General features: G+C 37.5%; 1 protein-coding gene across 6 annotated transcripts in view; it reads left to right on the plus strand.

Annotated features, from left to right (window-relative positions):
- The first annotated feature begins 378 nt into the window (after positions 1-378).
- The window catches only part of LOC131035085 (uncharacterized), a 35366-nt gene continuing 12743 nt past the window's right edge, over positions 379-23001 (plus strand). For 5 of the 6 annotated variants that reach the window (XM_057966714.2, XM_057966716.2, XM_057966718.2 and 2 more), the window contains exons 1-3: positions 379-571; positions 930-1042; positions 1295-3740. In XM_057966714.2, the coding sequence (XP_057822697.1) occupies positions 1410-3740 (2331 nt within the window). In that variant the 5' untranslated portion in view covers positions 379-571; positions 930-1042; positions 1295-1409. The remainder of the gene's footprint in view (positions 572-929; positions 1043-1294; positions 3741-23001) is intronic. The other variant, XM_057966715.2, reaches the window with a different exon arrangement.

Here is a 23001-nt window from a genome sequence, read left to right on the forward strand (position 1 = left end):
ATTGGTTCCTTCTACTCATATACATGTTAAGGTTCTATAATGTATATGTACATGCTTTATCCATGTTTTCATCTGAATATGTTAAATTTTTCTATATATTTTAATTTTCCCTATTTTTATATAATCGTCTCCTTTGCCTTTCCCTAGCCATCCCAAAATTGACTTGTGGCACCCCAAAAATGCATTCACCATCCCCATCCCAAAAAAAAATACCAATGCCTATATAATTCAATCACTTTTTTCTAAAAGTCAAAGCCCCATGCCACCGTGTCATCCAAACCCAACAACATCACCTGTGACCGTTAAAAGTGGGTCCAAATTAGAGGACATAATATTTTATGAGCTACTAAATCTCAACTTTCGCGCAAATACATCGACCCCACCACAACAATTTTAACGGAACCTCCGAAAGCGAAGGATTCCCGGTTTGAAAGGCGAAAACCAATTTCTTTATCTTTTCTTTCCGGAAATGGGAGGGAAAGCAGCAGCAGAATGAGAGGACGAGCAGTAGCAGTGACAATTGAAAATGTTAAAGGCTTTAAATACACCATGTTCGAATCGAAATGTACAGGTATGTATAATACGCAGGATCTCGCTTTGCTCTACTTTCTTTTTCATGTTTATTAATAATAAAAATCTTTCGACGTCACGCGTTCGACCCGCGGAAGATGATTACAAGGTTAACGGTCATGTTCCATATATTGTTTTGGTCAAATCCGCGTCCAGTCTGGTGGATATCCACAGGCTGATGATTCACAGAGATAGATTTATGAAAGTATCCGATGGTGCATGATGAAAAGCTTGTTTGTTGTCGGATGATATATCATTTGTATATACGCTTTTTCTTTTGATTTGTCTCGTAAGGAATCTGCATTTCATTCACACCTGTAATAAATGCCTTTCTGATCTGGATGCTGTAAATAATTCAGTAGCTTTGCTGGTTTTCTATAAGAGTATCGTCTCCCTTCCAATCCGCATTGCAATGGGAGATTTAGCCTTCCGAAATGGAACAGAAGCAGATTCAGCTTGAGCAGTATTACAGGTAAGCAATTCAGTATATACTGAGCATTAGTCTGCATTTTCAGGGATTTTTGGTTTTCATCATTGTTTGTTGCACGCTATTTTGAATAAGCAGATTTTTATTTTTTTATTTCGTTAGAAGTTTTTGTGATTTCTCTCTTATGTCTACGGACGAATTTTAATTTTTGAATGCGCATCCGATTTTCAAGATTTGTAATTTCCATTTTCTTTTGCTTACTGCGGGACTGTGTCGGCTTCACTTAAAAAAAAATAGAGACGGGAGTTGTTTTCCCAGCGAGAAGGGTTTGGTGCAGAAAGAAGGTTGTGGATGCAATGGAATGTATCTTGTGAAGTTAGGGACCAGGGTTTTGGTACCGTTGTGAAAGGAAATGGCTAGTAGTGTTTACTGTCATTGGAGTAAAATCAACTGTGATCCTTGTAATTGTAATTGCATGTTGGGTAGTGACTGCAACTCTTCACCACAGAGGTCTGTTAGGAGGAAGCTTGAAGGGCTCAACTTGAAATGTAATAACTCCTGCATTTCAGCAAGAGACGACGGAGGATCTACTGCAGAAGAAGGTATTGTTTCCAAAGATGTCACGGACTGCACGCATTGTTATCAGCAATGGAATGATTCCACAAAAGAGATTATTGAAGAGTCCAGAAAGTTAATATATTTTGGAGAGTTACCAAAAACACTTATATCTGAAATTTCGACAGAACAAGTTAATGGTAGAAGTTGTTTTTCTTTGACATTGCATGAGGAAAATGAAGGATTTGATTCCTTACATAGCAGTCTACACTATTCTTCCCCCGCTCATATTGATGATCGCTTTTCTTCAAAGAAAGTGCTCGTGATGAAGAAAAACGCTCCAGGGAATGTGCCTGTAGAAGCTGAAAGCCATATTCATATGATGGAAGTAGAGAAAGAAGCGCATACATTAAGGGAGGCTCTTCGCGGCCAACATTACGCTTTACAGGACCTCTATACTGAACTAGAGGAGGAGAGAAATGCGTCATCCACTGCAGCAAATGAAGCATTATCCATGATTTTGCGCCTTCAAGATGAAAAGGCTGCAGTGCGTTTGGAGGCTAACCAGTACAAAAGAATGGCGGAGGAAAAGATTGCCCATGATCAAGAATCCTTAGCATTCTTTGAAGAAATTATTTACAGGAAAGACAAGGAGATTGATGCTTTGGAGTATGAAATACAAGCATACAGACACAGATTGCTGAGTATTGGATTTGATGACCTTGAAATTGGAAAGATTCGATACCTGGAACGGTCTTATTCAAATGACAACACAAATGCCAGGTATGGAGGTTGTGATAACTGGATAAATTCGGAACAGGAGTGCTCTGGTAGTCATGTTACTCTTGGTTGGAAAACTTCAAATAATACACATTCCCGAGATTTATGGAAGATACAAGACAAGAAAGGGAAGAGATGCATTTGCAAGAATGATCACACATGCTTAGATGATACGTGGAATGAGGGCACAAATGCATTTGGTTCTGGTTTACCACAAAACCAACAGGGTGTATCATGTTCAGAGGGAGTCACACATGGACAAGATAGAGCCTCAGGCAACTCTAATAGGATTCAGCTAGAAGGAAATTCCGTTTCCAGAAATGTGATTAAAGAATCTATCAGAGTTTTTTCCAATAATAGGAGTGATAACTATGCAAGACAAATAACAGAGATTGATTGGAAACTACAGCAAGGATTCAAGGACACTGAAGTGGAACCTGATTTTACAACACAGAGATTTAAAGTACAGGATCCTGTCCATGAAATAGGAATGAATACCCCAGAACTTTCCCCTAGAGGAAATAGTTTTACTCTCTGGGAGGACATAGAAAAATTAGAGGATCAGCTACAGCAGTTATCAAAGCGGAGAGGACTCAATTGTTGTGTAGAGGAGGAATGGGCATCAACAAGTAGGGAGCTCCAGAAAACAGTTGCAGCTTACACTGCCAGTTTAAGGGAAGGAGCCAGGTCCCACTGGAGACTACCCTTAGACAACATCTTCATGTGTGATGGTCTGATAAAAGATACTGGGGTACAATCTACAGGGGATCCTCGACTTTCAAACATCTGTGAAAAAGGCAAGGAGAATGTGAAACTACCAAAAGCTAATTCACAAGTCCTATTTTCAGAAATCAATCCGTCAAATCTCAAAGCTGCTGGTAATGAAAGTGACTCAAGTTTCAATATTCATGATGTTTATGTGATCCAGAATGAATATGAAAGGAATGGAGAAGTTATGTCTGACAAAGCACATGCTTTGAATTTGGACCTGGAGGATGGGGATCGGCTTGGTAAACCAGATCCATTACCACAGAATTTTTTCTTGGACCCTAGTTCTACTGCAAGAAATTCATTGCCGTCTTCATCACATAATGCCCATGAATTTAATGTAAGCACTAGTCTTTGCAATGCTTTATCGGTTGTTCCAGTGGAGTCGATGCTTGAATTTTCTTCGGTTCAAGAGGATGTTAGACATATCAACACGAGGCTTCAGGCACTGGAGGAAAACGGAGAGTTTGTGAAGCAGGCAATTGATTCGCTGAAAAGGGATAGAGAAGAATTATCATTGCTGAAGGAGATAGCTCAGCAGCTTCGTGAATTAAAAGAACCATTGAAGAGCTGCAAAGATGTGAAAAGTTCACCCCCTCACGAGGAGCAAGAGGATGCATCTGTTGTCAGATTCATGGAGGTATGTTATATACATTGCCAGCAGTGTTTTGTGTTTGGAATCAGTAGTTTGCTTTTCCTGTCAAATCAAATGATCAATTTTTCTCTTCAAAACTGAATCTATGATCATTAATTCCTTTTTTGCATGTAAAAGTCAGTAGATTAAAAGCACTGGATTATATGCATAGTCTCTCTTTTGGTTGTTATTTTTAGAGGTGTCCATACCCAAATATGTCAGTTAAGTAATCGCTTAAATGTTTGAAAGCGTTGATATTTTTATTTGGTCTATTATGTTTTAGGGTGCAGATATTTTGTTAGTCGAGTTCTTCACATCATACTATTTACTGCAGTTGTTTACTTTTGCAAATTCAATCATAGTTGAATTTGCTGGAGAAAGAAGCATCTGCTAGAGTGTTGAATGTCTCTCCCACATTTCCTAGGGGAATTGGTTGGAAGATGGGGTGGGAATCATCACCAAGATGTCTCCTATGTGGCAGGCAATGACTGAGACACCCCTTACCTTTCCTCTATCTGTTTGGGGATGGGTCCTCAGCTAGCTCACTAAAAACAAAAGAAGAAATATAACATGTCATATATGTTAGAGTTTGGAATCTCTTTGACAGTCCCAGGACTTGAAAGCCTAAAGAATTAGCTCGCACATGAACACTTTAAGCATGCACAAACAATGGAGATACATTATCAGTGTTTTACCTTGAATCTTCTCTTACCCTCCCTTGCTAAGTGGCTATGAGCATTTTGCTAAGATAGGAATTCAGGATGGGAAAACTATTCAATGCAGGTGGTTGTAAAGTAGTTGTGGAGGTGCCAGTTCATTGTAGGCACTTGGCTAATTCACTTACATTCTAGATGGTAGGTGCAAATGTTCATGCAAAGGACACATGTTCAAATTACTGAAGGTCTAAGTTGCTGGTTCTCGTATCGGTATGAGGTTCAGGTACACTGGTATAACACAAATTTTTCTTGGGTACACACGCACGTATATATGTATATGCAAAAAATTTAAAAATTATACAAACTTGAAAATACATTGGATATGTCATATAATAATAATGACAATTGAATCTTTGATAGTATGATACTTCATCATTGATCAATCATATTGATAAAATTATTAAAATAATATAAATTCAATTGATAGTTGAATACACACACACACACACAACACGCACAATTTTTTTAATAATATACAAACTTGATAATACATTTGATATGTCATATAATAATAATGACAATTGAATCTTTGATGGTATGATACTTCATCATTGCTCAATGACAGTGATAAAGATAATATAAATTCAATTGATAGTTGAAAACTTCAATATTATACTATTACTTCTTATATTACATATGTCTAGGACTCTAGAGTCAAGATTCAAAACTGAATTTATGATCATTAATTCCTTTTTTGCATGTAAAAGTCAGTAGATTAAAAGCACTGGATTATATACATAGTCTCTCTTTTGGTTGTTATTTTTAGAGGTGCCCATACCCAAATATGTCAGTTAAGTAATGGCTTAAATGTTTGAAAGTGTTGATATTTTTGTTTGTTCTATTATGTTTTAGGGTGCAGATATTTTGTTAGTCTAGATATGCATGATAAAAGTTTAAATTTCATATAAGCTCTCTTTTCTCATTTATTATTAGGTTAATTGCCGACAATGGCTTATGTTGTTTGAATTGTATGATATTGACAAACAAAAAATAATTTTTCAAAAACCAAATTTTGATTTTGATTTTACTAGTAATCACATCATACTATTTGTTGATTTTGTAACTAGGTTAGGAAAACAAATGGATTTGGATTGCCTTAAGGCAACATCCGAATCCTTATAGGGCTGGGCCCAAATGCATTAAGCTCACCAAACGTAGGGACTCACCCCTTCATGTAACATGTGGCCCTAAATAGGTGCGCTCCCTTGCAATATAACTTAATCATTATTAGTACACCAAAATAGGGCAAGACATAAGGTAACGTGTAAGCCCTATAATTGTAATTAAGTCTTGGCACAAAACTTAAGGTGAAGCCGACTTGAATTGGTCTCCACGCCAAATATAAATAGAGATTCATTTGTATGCATTCATCACTCAGTTTTTCATCATCAATGTGAAGTTAGCTCTGCAAGATCTGCCCACTCATTTTGGATGTTAGCGAATCCTCATTGAAGGCAAGCGAACCACTTCTGAAGGTCAGCGAACCACCTTGGAAGGTCAATGCATCACCATTAAAGGTCAGCGAATATCTTAGAAGGTCTGCAACTATTGGTGAAGGGATTACAAATCTGGTTCAGACTGGAGCATCATCATATACCTGCCGAGTTTTGATTCAGACAACAAGTTCACCATTCCTTATCAGCTAAGTCTTTATATTTATGCCCTAAGGCAGGATAATGCTGTAATTGTTACTGGATTTACATCAATCAAATCAGGGACACTTAATGCTGGGTTTTTCCTCCAAGAGGGAGGTTTTCCCAGGGTAGACTTGTGTTGTGTACACTTCTAGTTGTGTGTGTTGTTTCCTGTTATTGTGCATTATCATTTTTCTGTTCATTCTTGTAAATCTGATCACTAAATTAACATGGTATCAGAGCTCTAGGTTCATAGAAGTTGTAAAGGTTGTGGTCAGATTTGTACTTGTCTGTCTAACCTATTGTTCGAAGATTTAGTCTTCATGTCTTTGTACATCAGGGCTGAAGATAGACTGGAAGGTCCTACAAACTATGATGGAAGGTCAGGGTAATGATGGCATTGAATGATCTTGCTGAATATGTTGGCAATAATACTAAGGAACTTGAGGGCGAAACTGAGAAAGTACAGTGGAAGAAGAAGGACTTCCAAGCTCAAAGGATTATAATAGACTCAGTAAAAAATCGATTGGTGTCATCCATCTCCATGAAGAAAACAGCTAGGGAAATGTTCACCACATTGGAGAAGATGTATGAAGTCAACAATACCAGCTTCATACTTGCCCTAAGGAATCAACTTTCTAGCATCAAATTAGAGGCAGAAGAACCGATTGCTGATTACTTCATGAGAATCTCTAAGCTAAGAGATCAGCTTGCCACCCTTGGGAAGAATGTTGAAGACAGCGACTTATCTATGACAGCCTTAAATGGCCTTCCTCCCTCTTGGGAACCATTTGTTCAAGGAATTAGTGCTAGAGTTGAACTCCCTAAATTTGATCAGTTAATGGGAGATTGCATTCAATAAGAATCTCGGCTGGCTGCAAAGGGAAAAATTAAGAACCCTTATAATGAGCAATATGTTCTATTTACTAAGAAGGAGGGCAGCCATTGGAAGAAGAAGAATGATTTCAAGAGAAATAGAGACTTCAACTCTTCTACTTTTCACTCAAAAAAGAGACCAAGAGATTTGTCCCACATCCGATGCTTCCGATGCAACAAGCTTGGTCATTTTGCAAGGGACTGTCAAACCCAAGGCGAGCAAGAAGATGCAAACATAAATGAAGTATCAAATCTTCAAAATCATGAAGATGATTTCCTCCTTTGATCTATTGGTTTGTTGATTTTCTGATCTTATTGTTTATTTCAGTAATAATGTGTTGGAATCTAATCCTTTCAGCTACTCTAGAGGGAAAAATTTTCAGGTCTACAAGCTTACTGCAAGAAGGTCCACTTCAGCTCTTGCCATCAGTCTAAAATTTGAAGGACTACATAAGCTTTCAAACCTTCTCCCTCATTAAAGATACAATTGTTAATTTTGTGAGATTTGGGTTTGGTCAGAAACCTTATTTTGAATTTATCAGTTAGATAGAGTTTTAGAGGGAGCCTCATGTTTTCTTGATATTTCTTTATTTTGCTGAGTTCTAATCATTGTGTTTCAGATAATGAAATTGATATGTCTAAATGTATTAATTGATTATTGCAAAATGTTTATTTTATGATTATACTAACCATGATACACTGGGTGTATCATCCACCCTCTGTGGAGTGCAAGGTGGTAGTTCTCGCTCACCCTTTGCGGAGTGCAAGGTGAGTCCACCCTCTGCGGAGTGCAAGGTGGCAGGTTTCTCTCACCCTCTACGGAGTGCAAGGTGAGTCCACCCTCTGCGGAGTGCAAGGTGGCAGGTTTCTCTCACCCTCTGCGGAGTGCAAGGTGAGTCCACCCTCTGCGGAGTGCAAGGTGGCAAGTTTCTCTCACCCTTTGCGGAGTGCAAGGTGAGTTCACCCTCTGCGATGTGCAAGGTGACAGGTTGTTCTTCTCTATGAAGAAGCTTATGTATCCTCTGCAGTTGTGCATGATTTATGTTGTATGGTTATATATCTCCTTGAGTAATAATTTATTGCAGGTGTGCATATGGAAAGGTCTCTGTCATCCTCTGCGGATGTGCATGATGAAAGATCATGGCGTTACATATGGGTCCCCAGGAAAGTATAAAGTTATGAAGCATTGGCTTCATCCTCTGCAGGCATTGCTAGAGAAGATCATGTAAAGGTTCATTGTAATGTAATTGCGTGATCAAATCACGAATTGTATATTGATTAAACTATTAGGGCTGTGCCCTAATCCTAAACCTTGTAAATGTTCATGCCATGGGTTTGTCCATGTGAATTTGGTTATGTATTTATTTTCCTCCCTAGTTAAGAGGGAGTGTTGATTTTGTAACTAGATTAGGAAAACAAATGGATTCGGATTGCCTTAAGGCAACATTTGAATCCTTATAGGGCTGGGCCCAAATGCATTAAGCTCACCAAACGTAGGGACTCACCCCTTCATGTAACGTGTGGCCCTAAATAGGTGCGCTCCCCTTGCAATATAACTTAATCATTATTAGTACGCCAAAATAGGGCAAGACATAAGGTAATGTGTAAGCCCTATAATTGTAATTAAGTCTTGGCACAAAACTTAAGGTGAAGCCGACTTGAATTGGTCTCCACGCCAAATATAAATAGAGATTCATTTGTATGCATTCATCACTCAGTTTTTCATCATCAATGTGAAGTTAGCTCTGCAAGATCTGCCCACTCATTCTGGAGGTTAGCGAATCCTCATTGAAGGCAAGCGAACCACTTCTGAAGGTCAGCGAACCACCTTGGAAGGTCAATGCATCACCATTAAAGGTCAGCGAATATCTTAGAAGGTCTGCAACTATTGGTGAAGGGATTACAAATCTGGTTCAGACTGGAGCATCATCATATACCTGCCGAGTTCTGATTCAGACAAGTTCACCATTCCTTATCAGCTAAGTCTTTATATTTATGCCCTAAGGCAGGATAATGCTGTAATTGTTACTGGATTTACATCAATCAAATCAGGGACATGCTGGGTTTTTCCTCCAAGAGGGAGGTTTTCCTAGGGTAGACTTGTGTTGTGTACACTTCTAGTTGTGTGTGTTGTTTCCTGTTACTGTGCATTATCATTTTTCTGTTCATTCTTGTAAATCTGATCACTAAATTAACACTATTTACTGCAGTTGTTCACTTTTGCAAGTTCAAACATAGTTGAAATTTTATTGAGCTAGAGAAAGAAGCATCTCCTAGCGTGTTGAATGTCTCTCCCACATTTCCTAGGAGTTGGTTGGAAGATGGGGTGGGAATCATCTCCAAGATGTCTCCTATATGCCAGGCAATGATTGAGACACCCCTTATCTTTCCTCTATTTGTTTGGGGATGGGTCTTTGTCTCCACAATTTTCCAGAGAAAATAGGCAGTCCTCAGCTAGCTCACTAAAACCAAAAGAAGAAATAAAACATGTCATATATGTTAGAGTTTGGAATCTCTTTGACAGTCCTAGGACTTGAAAGTCTTAAGAATTAGCTCGCACATGAACACTTTAAGCATGCACAAACATTGGAGTTACATTATCGGCAAAAGAAAAACTTGTCTTTAGTACAGGAAGCACAAACTCCCTCCTAAGACTACGTCTTTTTTACCTTGAATCTCCTCTTGCTTCTCTTATTCTCTTGCTCTCTCTTGCTAAAATGGCTATGAGCATTTTTCTAAGATAGGAATTCAGGGTGGGAGACCTATTCAATGCAGGTGGTTACAAAGTGGTTGTGGAGGTGCCAGTTCATTGTAGGCACTTGGCTAATATATTTGTCGAGTTCTTTCAAAATTCTATGATCAAAATAGAAGAGATGGAGATATGATTTGAAAGTTGTATTTTATCTGCTATAGCGTGTTTTGAAGATGCACAACACATTTTAATATCGGTGTGTCCATCCTCCTCAATGTAAGCATGCTATATAAGTGGATGAGGGGTTACGTAGTGAAGAGATATGTCTTCCCACGTGGGAAGACATATCTCTTCCCTACGTACCTCTCACCACAGTATATAAACTAGTCACCATTTACTTACCCGATCGGAAGGAGTGCGACTTGTTTGAGAATCGCTTTACCACCCGATACCATGAACGGTGTAAAAATATATATATATATATATATATATCGGAAGCATGAAATAGTACGACCGACGTTACAAAATTTAACACTCCCTCTTAACCAGGGAGGACACATTTCATGTTAGAGAAAACATCACAATTCATCCATTGATTGTGAAGAGAGGAGATACCACACCATAGTGATATTCAGAGATATGGTTCAACACTGAATATCAAGTCTCATGATACTCACCATAACTCATAGTTATCAAGTAAGGTATGTGCACTGACATCAATTCACATGATGCCTACCATACTGATAATGATTTCATGGCATGTCCACAAATATTATGTTCATAATATTCACCATGAAGATCTCTATCATAATTATGGTTTATTTGATGATATCAACCAACATATATCTACCATAATGTCAGAGATATATATACTATCATGACATGTCCACAGATATCAAGTCACATGATATCCATCAAGATAGTTAAATTGATAATTGTAAAATCGTCACCTTACAATATCAATTTGAAACAAGTGTTCATTATTGAAAAGTCATCACCCTTCAATAATGTTCACAGAAGGCCCATGCAGTCATGGAGTCACACACATGACAAATAAAAGAGTTTACACACTAAACATCTTTACATATATTAGTATATCAGAATAAATGAGACTCTATCTCAATATTAAATAACATTTTCAACCATACCAAGTTTATCTCTAAAGTGTTCAATCTTGATCTTGGAGAGAGGCTTGGTAAGAATGTCTGTAATCTGATCACTTGTACCAATATAATTCAGTCGGATCACATTCCTTTCCACCATATCTCGAACATAGTGATAAGGAATCTCAATGTGTTTAGACCTGTCATGAAATACTGGATTCATTGAAAGCTTGATGCAACTCTGATTGTCACAGTAGATGATAGGAGGATTTAAGGGTTGACCAAACAGTCCTACAAGCAGTTTCCGAAGCCATACTGCTTCTCTTGCTCCCATGGAGGCTGCAATGTATTTAGCTTCTGTAGAACTCTGAGCAACTGAAGGCTGTTTTCTACATATCCATGAGATCATTCCCGATCCTAAACTGAAGCAACATCCTGATGTGCTTTTCCTGTCAACTACGCTTCCAACTCAACTAGAATCAGTGAATCCATGTAGGTCAAGGTCTACATGTTTATACTTCAGACCAAAACCAATAGTTCCTCAAAGATATCTCAGAATATGTTTTGCAGCAACGAGATGTATTTCCCTAGGTTCACACATGAACTGACTTAGTGCATTAACAACATAACTTATATCAGGTCTGGTGTTTACCAAATACATCAGAGATCCAATAATTTGTCTGTAGAGGGTAGGATTTGCAAACTCTGATTCTGCAACTGCTTCCTTTAGTTTGTGCAGATTTGTCTCCATAGGTGTGGTCATGGATCTACAATCCATCATTCCAAATCTCTTGAGTATATCAATGGTGTATTTTCCTTGATTAAGGATTATACCATCTGCCTGCTGCCAAACTTCCAATCCAAGGAAGTAGTGAAGAATTCCTAAATCTTTCATATCAAACTCAGAGGCTAATTCTTTCTTACATTGAGAAATACAATTATCCTCTCCTGTGATTAGTAGATCATCAACATAAAGAAAAAGAATTAATAATTCACCATTGATTACCTTGTAGTAGAGATTTGGATATGCTTCATTCTTGGAAAACCCTAATTCCAAGAGATAGTGATCAATTCTTTCATACCATGCTCTAGGGGCCTGTTTCAGTCCATATAGAGCTTTCTTTAATCTGCAGACATGTGATTCAGCCTTATGAATCACAAAAGCTTCAGGTTGCTCCAAATAAACTGTTTCTTCAATCTTACCATTCAGAAAAGCAGTCTTAACATCCATTTGATGGACTTTCCATCCTTTAGATGCTGCAATAGACAAAACTGCTCGGACAGAAGTGTATCTGGCAATAGGAGCAAATGTCTCTTCATAGTCAATACCTTCTTTCTGTGAGAAACCTCTAGCAACAAACCTTGCTTTGTGCTTCTCAATGCTGCCATCTACTGCATGTTTGATTTTGAAGAGCCATTTTGAAGATACCACAGATTTGCCTTTAGGCCTAGGCACAATATCCCAGACATCATTTTTCAGAATTGACTGATACTCTTCTGACATAGCATCTTTCCAAACTTGATGCTTGAGCGCATCTCCAACATAGGAAGGTTCTGCATTAATGATCTCACTCATCAAGGCAGTATAACTAGAAAATAGGTTAGGTCTCTTACTTTCTCTGAAGGTCCCCTTTGGAGCAGCATAATTTTCAGCTTCTTGAAGCATCTTTTTAGCCCAAAGTGGTCTCTTCCTAGTTTCGAGATAATTTCCTTCTAAAGGTAAGCCTTGAACTTCATGCTCAGCATCTTCAGGGGTCTCCCTCTGAATCTCAGGGGTGGAATCCTCATCCAAGCTTGTAGGAGGATCTTGGTGTTCTAATTCATTAGAGCTTTTGGACCTCCTGAATGCTATGTCTTCCTCAAAGATGAAATCTCTGCTTAGTTCAATTTGTCTTTGACCAGGTATGTATATTCTGTAGGCTTTAGAGGTTTCACTGTACCCAACAAATACTCCTTTTTTTCCAGAAGGTTCTAACTTTGACCTCTTTTCTTTGGGGACATGAATATAGACTGGACACCCAAAGATCCTGAAATGACTAATGTCAGGTTTGTTGCCAGTAAAGGCTTCTTCAGGGGTTTTATTGTCAAGAAGAGAATGAGGACATCTATTTTGAATGTACACAACTGTCCTAGATGCTTCAGCCCAAAATGACGTTTCTATATTTTGGTCAAACAACATAGCCCTAGCAGCTTCTACTATAGTCCTATTCTTTCTTTCAGCTACCCCATTTTGTTGTGGGTTATAAGGTACAATTAACTCCCTCTTAATCCCAGCATTTATACAATAATCTTTAAACATATCAGAAGTGTATTCCCCCCCATTGTCTGTTCTTAAGGTTATGATTTTCTTACCTGTCATATTTTCTGCAAGAGCTTTGAATTCCTTAAATTTAGAAAGGATTTCTTCAGACTCTTTGTACCTCATAAAATATATCCAGGTCTTCCTAGAATAATCATCTACAAATATTACATAATATAAAAATCCCCCTAATGAGGGTATAGACATGGGTCCACATAAATCAGAATGAACTAATTCTAATACATTTTTGGATTTACTGTTGCTAGAATTAAAAGACCCTTTAGTATTCTTTCCCAAGGCACACCCTTTGCAAGCTCTTTCAGACTTTTGACTTAGCTTGGGTAAGCCGATCACCATCTTCTCTATCTTAGGTAGGGCATGGAAATGAAGGTGCCTTAATCTTCTGTGCCAAAGTTCATTCGAATCTGGAGTCTCATGAATCAAGGCTAGAGGTGGAGTGGTGCAAAGTCTGTAGAGGCTCCCTTGTCTTACTCCAATGGTGTGGGCTTTCTTGATGGTGGAGTTCTTTGGCCAAGCAAGTACCTTTCCTTCCATAAAGGTTAATCTGTAACCCTTATCTTCAAGTGCCAAAACTGAGACAAGGTTTCTCTTTATACCAGGTACAAATAGAACTCCAGTCAGCTGTAGGGATATGCTTGACTTTAGGTTGATATTGCAGGTTCCTATTTGAGTCATCACCAATTGTCACTTCTTCATCTGAACTTTCCACAAGTGTATCTAGGTGCTCACGAAATCCAGTGATGTGTCGAGATGCTCCATTGTCAATCACCCATGTGTTGAAACTGGAGGTGACTTGGCTAGAGAGGGCTGAGTAGAAGACTAGCTTCTCGGAATTACTCCCTTTCTTAATTTCTGCCATTGAAGCTTGTTGTTTGATCCTGTCTGGACACTTCATTGCATAGTGCCCATATTGGTCACATCTGAAACATTGTACTTCAGAAATGTCTCTCTTCTTCTTTGAAGACCTCTTCCCATTTGAGTTGTTGTCCCTCTTTCTCTTAAAGTTCTTCTTTCCTTTCTTGTGGGAATTAGAGTTTAGAACTTGAATGTCTTCATTACCATTGTTTTGTTTTATTCCTCTTGTGACAAGCCGAGATTCCTCTTGAATGCAATCAGTTTTCAATCTATCAAACTTGGGAAATTTTGAATGAGCACTGATTCCTTGAATGAACGATTCCCATGAGGTAGGAAGTCCATTTAGGGCCATCAAAGCAAGTTCTTTGTTGTCTACTAGATGTCCAATAGTGGATAGTTGATCCCTAAGCTTAGTGATCCTCAAGAAATAGGATGTAACTGTTTCTCCTTTATTCATCTTTATATGGTGTAGTTGATTCTTTAGGGTGAGAGCCCTGCTAGTGTTGTTGATTTCATAAATGTCAGCTAGTGCTTTGAACATCTGAAAGGCCGTCTCATATTTAGAACTAATTGGTACAATGTGGTCTCTTACTGAATCCACAATTATCTTAAGGGCCTTCACACTGTCCTTGCTCCACTGAATTTTCTCTGTATCATTAGAGGGTTCAGGATTTTCACTTTTGACATGGGAGTCAATTTTATTTTCTTTCAAAACAAGCATGATCCTGAATTTCCAAGATACAAAATTTGATGCTCCATCTAATCTATCTTCAAACCTAACTTCGGTTGCCATTAGGATTATGGGAATGTGATCTTAGTAAGAACCTAGTGAAAGTTTATGAGATCGTTACAGAATTTTAATATGATCTTCCTTAACTTGGCTCTGATACCATGTTGAGTTCTTTCAAAATTTTGTGATCAAAATAGAAGAGATGGAGATATGATTTGAAAGTTGTATTTTATCTGCTATAGCGTGTTTTGAAGATGCACAACACTTATTAATTTCGGTGTGTCCATCCTCCTCAATGTAAGCATGCTATATAAGTGGATGAGGGGTTATGTAGTGAAGACATATGTCTTCCCACGTGGGAAGACACATCTGTTCCCTACGTACCTCTCACCACAGTATATAAACTAGTCACCATTTACTTACCCGATCGGAAGGAGTGCGACTTGTTTGAGAATCGCTTTACCACCCGATACCATGAATGGTGTATATATATATATATATATATATATATCGGAAGCATGAAATAGTACGACTGACGTTACAAAATTTAACAATATTAAGTACATGTTGACTTACATTCTAGATGGAAGGTGCACATGTTCATGCAAAGGATACATGTCCAAATTACTTAAAGTCTAAGTTGCTGGTTCCGGTATGGGTATGAGGTTTTGGTACTCTGGTACAACATAAAGTTTTTCTTCGGTATGGTACAGTTGGTTTTATATATATATGTGTGTGTGTGTGTGTGTATGTATGTGCAAAAAATATACAAACTTGAAATCACAGTTGATATGCCATATAATAATAATGACAATTGAATCTTTGATAGTATGATACTTCATCATTGATCAATGATACTGATAACAATAATATAAATTCAATGATGGTTGATTTGATATGTCATATAATAATAATGGCATTTGAATATTTGATAGTATAATACTTCATCATTGATCAATGATAGTGATAAAGATAATATAAAGTCAATTGATACTTGAAAATTTCAATATTATAATAATATTTCTTATATTACATATGTCTAGGACTCTAGAGTCAAGATTCAAAAGAAAATGATTACACTTACAAAATTTGAAGTTAATACAGTAAAAATTTGTATCTTGGTCTTCAATCTTTATCAATTGCTTGGTTCAATATCATTTGAACCACAAGATTATGGACTGTCACTCCCATTAGGTACATCGTGTGATGGAGCCTTGGCATCATCTACACTGACTCTAGTAAGCTCTACACTAGATGCATCCAAGTTGGTACACTAAGGGTTATATCCCAATTTTTCATTGCCCTGTCTAAGGTTTGGGGCGTCTTTTTTATTAATGTTCTACTGTTTTTGATGTTTTCAAATAAAAATCCATGGTTGTGTGCCATGGAGTGTTTGGGGGCAGCTAGGGTGTGGTCTTCAACATTCTTGGGTAAAGAACTAGACAACTTAGACTTCAGTTTATTTAGATAATGAACCTAAGTAAACACATGAATTCACAACAACAATATCTTCATTATTTTCCTACTCATTCATAAGCTTATAAGAACTCAAACAACCCTTCCAAAACAATCTTCAATGAAGATATTCAAAATAATCTACAACACTGTTAAAGTGCCCCTTGAGATCTTTAATAAGCCTAAAGAAAATGACAGTGACTGGTGGTGGCATCAATGTTATAAACACTATTGGAATCTATAGAGACAAAGGATCATTATTCCATACCATGGTGACATATCGATTCTCAGATACAGAATACATATGAACAATAACCTCCCTTAAGAGTGTGTAAATCTAATTCACAAAGATTTGAGGTGTAAGAGTGAATTATTGATTATTGTTACCCATGCTTGATACATGTGGTATGTGTTTGCATTTAAATTTCAGTCTAGGATCTCTACTTGTATTCTGTCATTTTTTCTGCAGTCTTAAGTTTCAATCTCAGCCTTTCTTGTGTCCATTCTTATTGTATACAATTGTTGACAGTTGTCTAGTTACACACTTCTCTCTATTACCTTTCATGTTGCCAACAATTTGTCTGTTTTTCCTCTATATTGCATGGCAAGTAGTCCTTTGTGTGATGTTGTATCCATCACTTTCATTTTATCTGAATTCTCATTAATGGAAAAATTGATGATTCACATTTGAAAGAATTTCTTTTTTCTTGTTTGACTTGTATATACTTAATGATTAATTTTGATTGCATTCATTATATGTGATCGATTTCCATTATTAGGTGATGAATACTTGTTATTTTAAAAATTATTTACTGGTGCTCCCATACCATCCCTTGGAATATCAAGGGTACTCTCTACTTGTTCCTAAAAATCATCTCAATTTCTCAATCCCCGAACCTTGATGTAGTGATCTAGGTTTGAGGGAATATTTAGGGGATAACACTCTAAGTTATGTGAATCTAGATGTCTTATGCGTGGAAGAAATATTAACACTGATTTGGTATTAACAATGAGAGAATGGAATGTAGGAATTTTTATGGGGTGGGAACAAAAAGCTGTATATATTTGTGTGTTTTTATGTCATACTCTCTCATGAGATATATGACATTATATTTATATTAGCTACGCCTATGTTATGACTTGAATATCACAATGATGATAAAATAGTATATAATAAAATTACAAGGTGGAGGGTAACATCAAAGATGACTATGAAACTGTTGGCTTCTATAATTGTTGGCACTTTGTGTTCCTAGAGGTGTGATAGCTTGTCCCCAAGGTAGCAATCCAAGAGGTTCTAGGACACAATGTAGATTTTATGGGTATTGCTGTGATGACATGGCATGAACTTTGAAAGCATGGTCTGATATGGCACAACATGCATGGAGATCTGCTGTGAATCATGTGGAAATTGTTGGCCTTTTGCATCAGTATAGGGTGATCTGATTGAGTTGGTTGTGGGATGTAAAATTATACTACATGGTGCCAATCTTCTTTGTGATGGGCATTGTTGAGGCTTCTCTGTGTATGACTAGACAAGTGTAGGTTTTGGCTATGTGCAGCTTAGTGTGGAGCTGGGTTACATTGCTAGGCATTTTTAACTTTAGGATGCAACCGTATGTGACTTGGAACAAATCATTTTCCCTTTCTTCATAATTGATGGTCCCCCATGCATTTTTTGTGAGTGGTAGAAATTGAATTTTAAGCTGTTGGAAGTTTGTACAGCTAAGTCTAATTAGCATATTGTCTTGCCTTGACCACTTGGAAAGACTGATGTGCTCTGATAGGTTTGGGTTGTAATAGTCTCTATGATTTGGTCCTTTGGCACTAGATGTAGGTGCTTAACATCCAACTTTGAAGTATGATGAGTTGTTCTTAGCTTGACCAAGAATAGAAAATCTGGGTTAAGAAGTTCACAATAAATACTAGATGAAGACTCAAATATGGTGGCAAATCAAGGACAAAGGAGTTGTTTCCAACAATGCCTACTACAATGTTAGGACCAAAGCTCAAATGCTTATTCTTTTAGTGTGGACCCTCAAAGTACTCCATTTTAAGATTTAAGTAGAGTTTCTTATCCACCTTGTGAACTCATGAGTTATGCATTGTGTGTTGTAGTATTGCTCGACTTATTGGTTCCATGAAAGTGCATGCCTAAGTGTAGGGTTTGGGGAAAACACATACTAGAAGGATGTAGTGGTTGGAATGAGTGGGCTGGCAATGCAAGTGTATGGGGAAGCAAAAGTCCATAGGTTTGCAAACAACAAGGAAGTGTGAGGCTGGGGATTGGGTTTTGGGATACTCGATAACAGTGAGGAAGTGGGGAATGTTATAATAGTATGAGAAAGTCCAAAATCTTGCCCAAGGTTGGAAAGTGACCCAACACTTTCAAACTTAAACAATTTAGAAAGGGGACATTACAAGTCCACCCTTCTTGAAATTGCTTGTCCTCAAATAATTGCAAAGTCACTTGCTCTAGGTTTTTTGATTCTTCCCAAGTGGTATGCTGTATAGGCAGGTTGGAAAGTGACCCAACACTTCCAAACTTAAACAATTTAGAAAGGGGACATTACAAGTCCACCCTTCTTGAAATTGCTTGTCCTCAAATAATTGCAAAGTCACTTGCTCTAGGTTTTTTGATTCTTCCCAAGTGGTATGCTGTATAGGCAGGTTATTCCAATGGACTAGATACTTTGTGATTCCTCATTTCATGACTTCTTCACCCTTGTAACATAGACGACGTTTGGTACCCACGTGACTAGCACTCTAGTGATGATGTGTAACTTTTTAATTACAATCTTCAAGGTGTAACCATTTTGCCCATTTGTTTAAGAGTGGAATGATGTATATTGATCTAATGAAATACCGAACAGATCCCGCAAGATTTGACAAAAATGGCTTACAAAACTTGGGTTGTGGTGTCATATTATAGATGATGGAAGTTCGAAATGAACCCGCACATGATTGAAGTTGAGTCAACCATGCTGATGCATCTTTTATCATGATTGGCATCTTTGAATATCTATCCACAATGACTAATATAGTCTCATTCTAGTGCTTTGCTTACAACATATCAGATAAGAAGTCCACGTAGAGATTTCCATGACTTGGATGGAATTAGTAGTGTACAATCCAAACTTCTTTTTGTTGGGCTTGGCAATGCAACACAATGTGCATGACTTGATATGGTGCTCAATGTTGTTTCCATGAGGCAAAAAGAAATGTTGTTGTGGACAATGTCTTACTTACATTGAAGTTTATTTGCTGTCTTGGAATAGTGTGCGTCCCAAATGAGTAATTTGCTTGCCAGAATGCAAAGATACTTGAGCTTATAGAGAAACTGGTCAAAGAAGTAGTCTTCAAAGAATTTTTCACCTTGTGTAAGAGTGGTATAGGATGGCATGAACTCTGAAAAGTTGTGACTGGTTACATCAAGCACAATGATGAGCAATTGGACAAGAGATTGTTAAGTTAATTTGTACCTTATTGACTTTTCCTTTATTGTGTTTGATGACCAAATGGATTTACATCCACAACTTGCCATACATAGAGAAAACATTGAAACCTGCGAAAAATGCAGAAAAAATTTGTGATGTGGAATAAATATTGAAATGTGTGAAAAATGCTGAAACATGGAAAAAAAAGTTCTACAAAAATTGTAGGGAAGGAATACTTCAAAGGTTCTGAAATTTGTTTGTCTCAGCTTGGTATCTAAATGAACATTTTGATGGGAGAAAGGAAGCTTGAACCACCTTCAATCATGGCGAATGTTTTTTTCATTATACCTTCCATGATCTTGTAGTCAAAACCTATAATATGTGCATTTATTTTTTAGATTGTTTTCCATGACTTTCCTTTGGTGACAAGACATTACATTGTTCTAGTAAGTCAAAACCCATGATAATATCAGCTTCTTGTTGTATTCGCATGATGGTTTGATTTTATATTCTATTTGTATTCAAATCTAATAGAAAACAACCTCCCCTACACTTTATAGACTCATTTGATGCATTTCGCAACTATATTTTGCATAAAATTTGCATTTCTAAGAAATTTAAGTATTTTTTTTAAGTTGCTGATTGGGTATGCAAACTATTATTAGGGGTAAATATGCACTTGTCCCCTAGCGCTGCCTAAATATTCATAGAATCATGCATAATTCCAAGTATAGCATGAACTTGGTCAATGAACTACAAGTCTCATGCATCCTAGACTACATGATTATCCCTAATAATGCACATGCATGCTTATTGATTCATCTACTCTCTATCTATAGCTGTTGAGACATGGACCAGCTAGGACTCGAACCTAGGACCTTCCATATGCTGCTGGAGTGCTCTACCACTGAGCTACTGGCCCCTCTTGGACCAGTCCATCGTCGGTCCGGGTGTGGCTTATTTCCAACACCAACACCCCCCCTTAAGCCACACCTCTCGTGTGCTTGGGGCTCCTAGCCTGGACCTGGCTCTGATACCATTTTGAGACATGGACCAGCTAGGACTCGAACCTAGGACCTTCCATATGCTGCTGGAGTGCTCTACCACTGAGCTACTGGCCCCTCTTGGACTAGTCCATCGTTGGTCCAGGTGTGGCTTATTTCAAACACCAACAATAGCCAGACACGATTTGTGGTGCTATGAATACAAGTTATTTTTGAATACCAACATTTTCTTAACACAATTGTGTTTTGTACTCAACACCAAAATGTTGTAACATACTAATTACTAAACATAAAAGGCATTACCACAAATTGAACAAAAAACTACAGACACATCATGAACAAAAGCCACCTACCTGCACAAGCTCTGACACATCTACCAAAACTATGTTTTATACAAGTTCATTCCATTGCATAAGGTTGGATGCCAAGCATGCCCTAAGTTGAACCTTCCTAGTAGCAATCTCCCACAACTCATCTTTCTTGCCAGACATCAACTATTGTAAGTGCACATTGTAAAGAACTAGTGCCTCCATATTGCCATCCAAAATTAGGTTTAATCATCGAATTTTGTGGGCATTGTTGCATTTATTTGTTTCAACATGGTGGTATCAACGTCTTGCTTTTGTGTAATCCCTTGAAGAAGCTCTACTATTCACCCATCAATGCTTTTGAGAGCATCATCCACATTATCTTTTACTAGAGTTCGTTATTGAAGAGCACCATTTTGTTTGAATTGGAGCAAGTTGAGAACTTAATCAATTTGACCACCCAACATTAACAACAAACAAATTGTGTGCGAGTACAAGTGCTTGTGCATGGTACCCTGTTAAATGTTCAATCACTTTGATTTCAACCCTAGCTTGAGCAATGCACTTTTCAAATTCTTTCTTTTTCTTGCCCTAATTTTCTCTAAGCTTCTTTGTCTTTCCTCTTGCTTTCTTCTACATTTGCTTTGCACTTTTCTTCCTTAGCTTTGCCCCCTTTTCTTCTGCAATCTCTCTTTTGCCATATTCCTCTTTAGTTGCTTCAATCAATTCTCCAAAAGCGTTTAGTTGAGCTTCTAAATTTGTGTGTGCTTTTGAAATTGTGTGTTCCTATTAAAATGTGGACCTCGACAACACGATCTTGTCTTGCATTAGCTGCAACCATTCCTTTGCATTAGATGTACATTGAGCCAACCTATCATTAGGTTGCTATAAGACAATAGATATCTATTGAGTGTTCTTCAATTCTTCTTACATAGCAATCAATTTTGTCTTATTTTTTTGCACATGCTTTGCTTCTTTGACTACTTTTTTCTTTAACCTTTTCATCTTAGTGCACATATGAGAGTTGTTCATCAATGCAAGAGTTCCATGTAGTTGTCACATGAATATATCTCCATCAGCCATGAATTTTGAAACAATTGACACTCTTTGAATTCCATCAAAGAATGTCTCCATGGTAGCAGCAATATCCCTAGCAATTGGATATTGAAAAAAATTAAAATGTAATGTCCCCATTTTTGTGAGTATTAGACTCACAGTGAGATTAGCCTATTATCTTGACCCTCGTAGGCTAATAAAGTTGGATAGAGGGTCCTTTAAGGGATGTGGCTTCTTCAGTAGTCAGAGCTATGAGGATTGGTATCATCTCTAGTGTTCAGAGTGCTTCAGTTTGGTCTTCGTTTGGCATCATTCGGACATCATTTGCTCTACTTACTATTTTTAGTAAGTCTTGGGATGTTAGAGATGGACCCCTGCTATTTTTAGTAAAGGGGGTATGGTCATATGCAGTCTCCTCATGTTACCTCCCAGTTCAGACGACGTTCGAAAATACAGAGTATTCATGGAGATATTAATGTTTAATTGGCTCAATTAAACATTAATTATTTGGAGATTATATTATTAAGTTATAAAATGACTTTATATTATAAAGCACTTAAATGAGGGTCTATTTATCATGAGAAGGGGGCCAAGTTTATTAATAATTTATGAGCACATAACTCAAGGTTTAGTTACATTATTGATGCCGATGAAATATTACAACATTTTAATGTTAATTAAGAGCTTTTTGAAGAAGTTCGAACTTCTTGAGGAAATATAATTGTGCAAAAGGAATCAAACTTCATTATGTGATTGGAGTTTTTGATTGAAGTTTCTCTGGAGCATTGAAGTGTAGAATACCAAGGGTTTCTGCAGGATTCAAGGCTTGTCAGCATTGGAGAGCATGGCTTCTTCATTGTAACAGCATATAGAGGGTGTGCAATATCATCTGATTATGCTTGTTTGCAGATTGAAAGAGACTATAGTGCGCTACGGTGCCGTGAACAGTGCGCTACAGTAGTTCGAATTCAATAGAAGGGGATTTAGAAAGGTGAACAGCTATATATATTTGACAAGGGCATTGCATATGAGGAGAATCAAACCAATATATCAAGGCAGCCATTGAAATTCTAGGTTTTCT

The sequence above is a fragment of the Cryptomeria japonica genome, chromosome 3 (genome assembly GCF_030272615.1).
Source record: "Cryptomeria japonica chromosome 3, Sugi_1.0, whole genome shotgun sequence".
Classification (NCBI taxonomy): domain Eukaryota; kingdom Viridiplantae; phylum Streptophyta; class Pinopsida; order Cupressales; family Cupressaceae; genus Cryptomeria; species Cryptomeria japonica.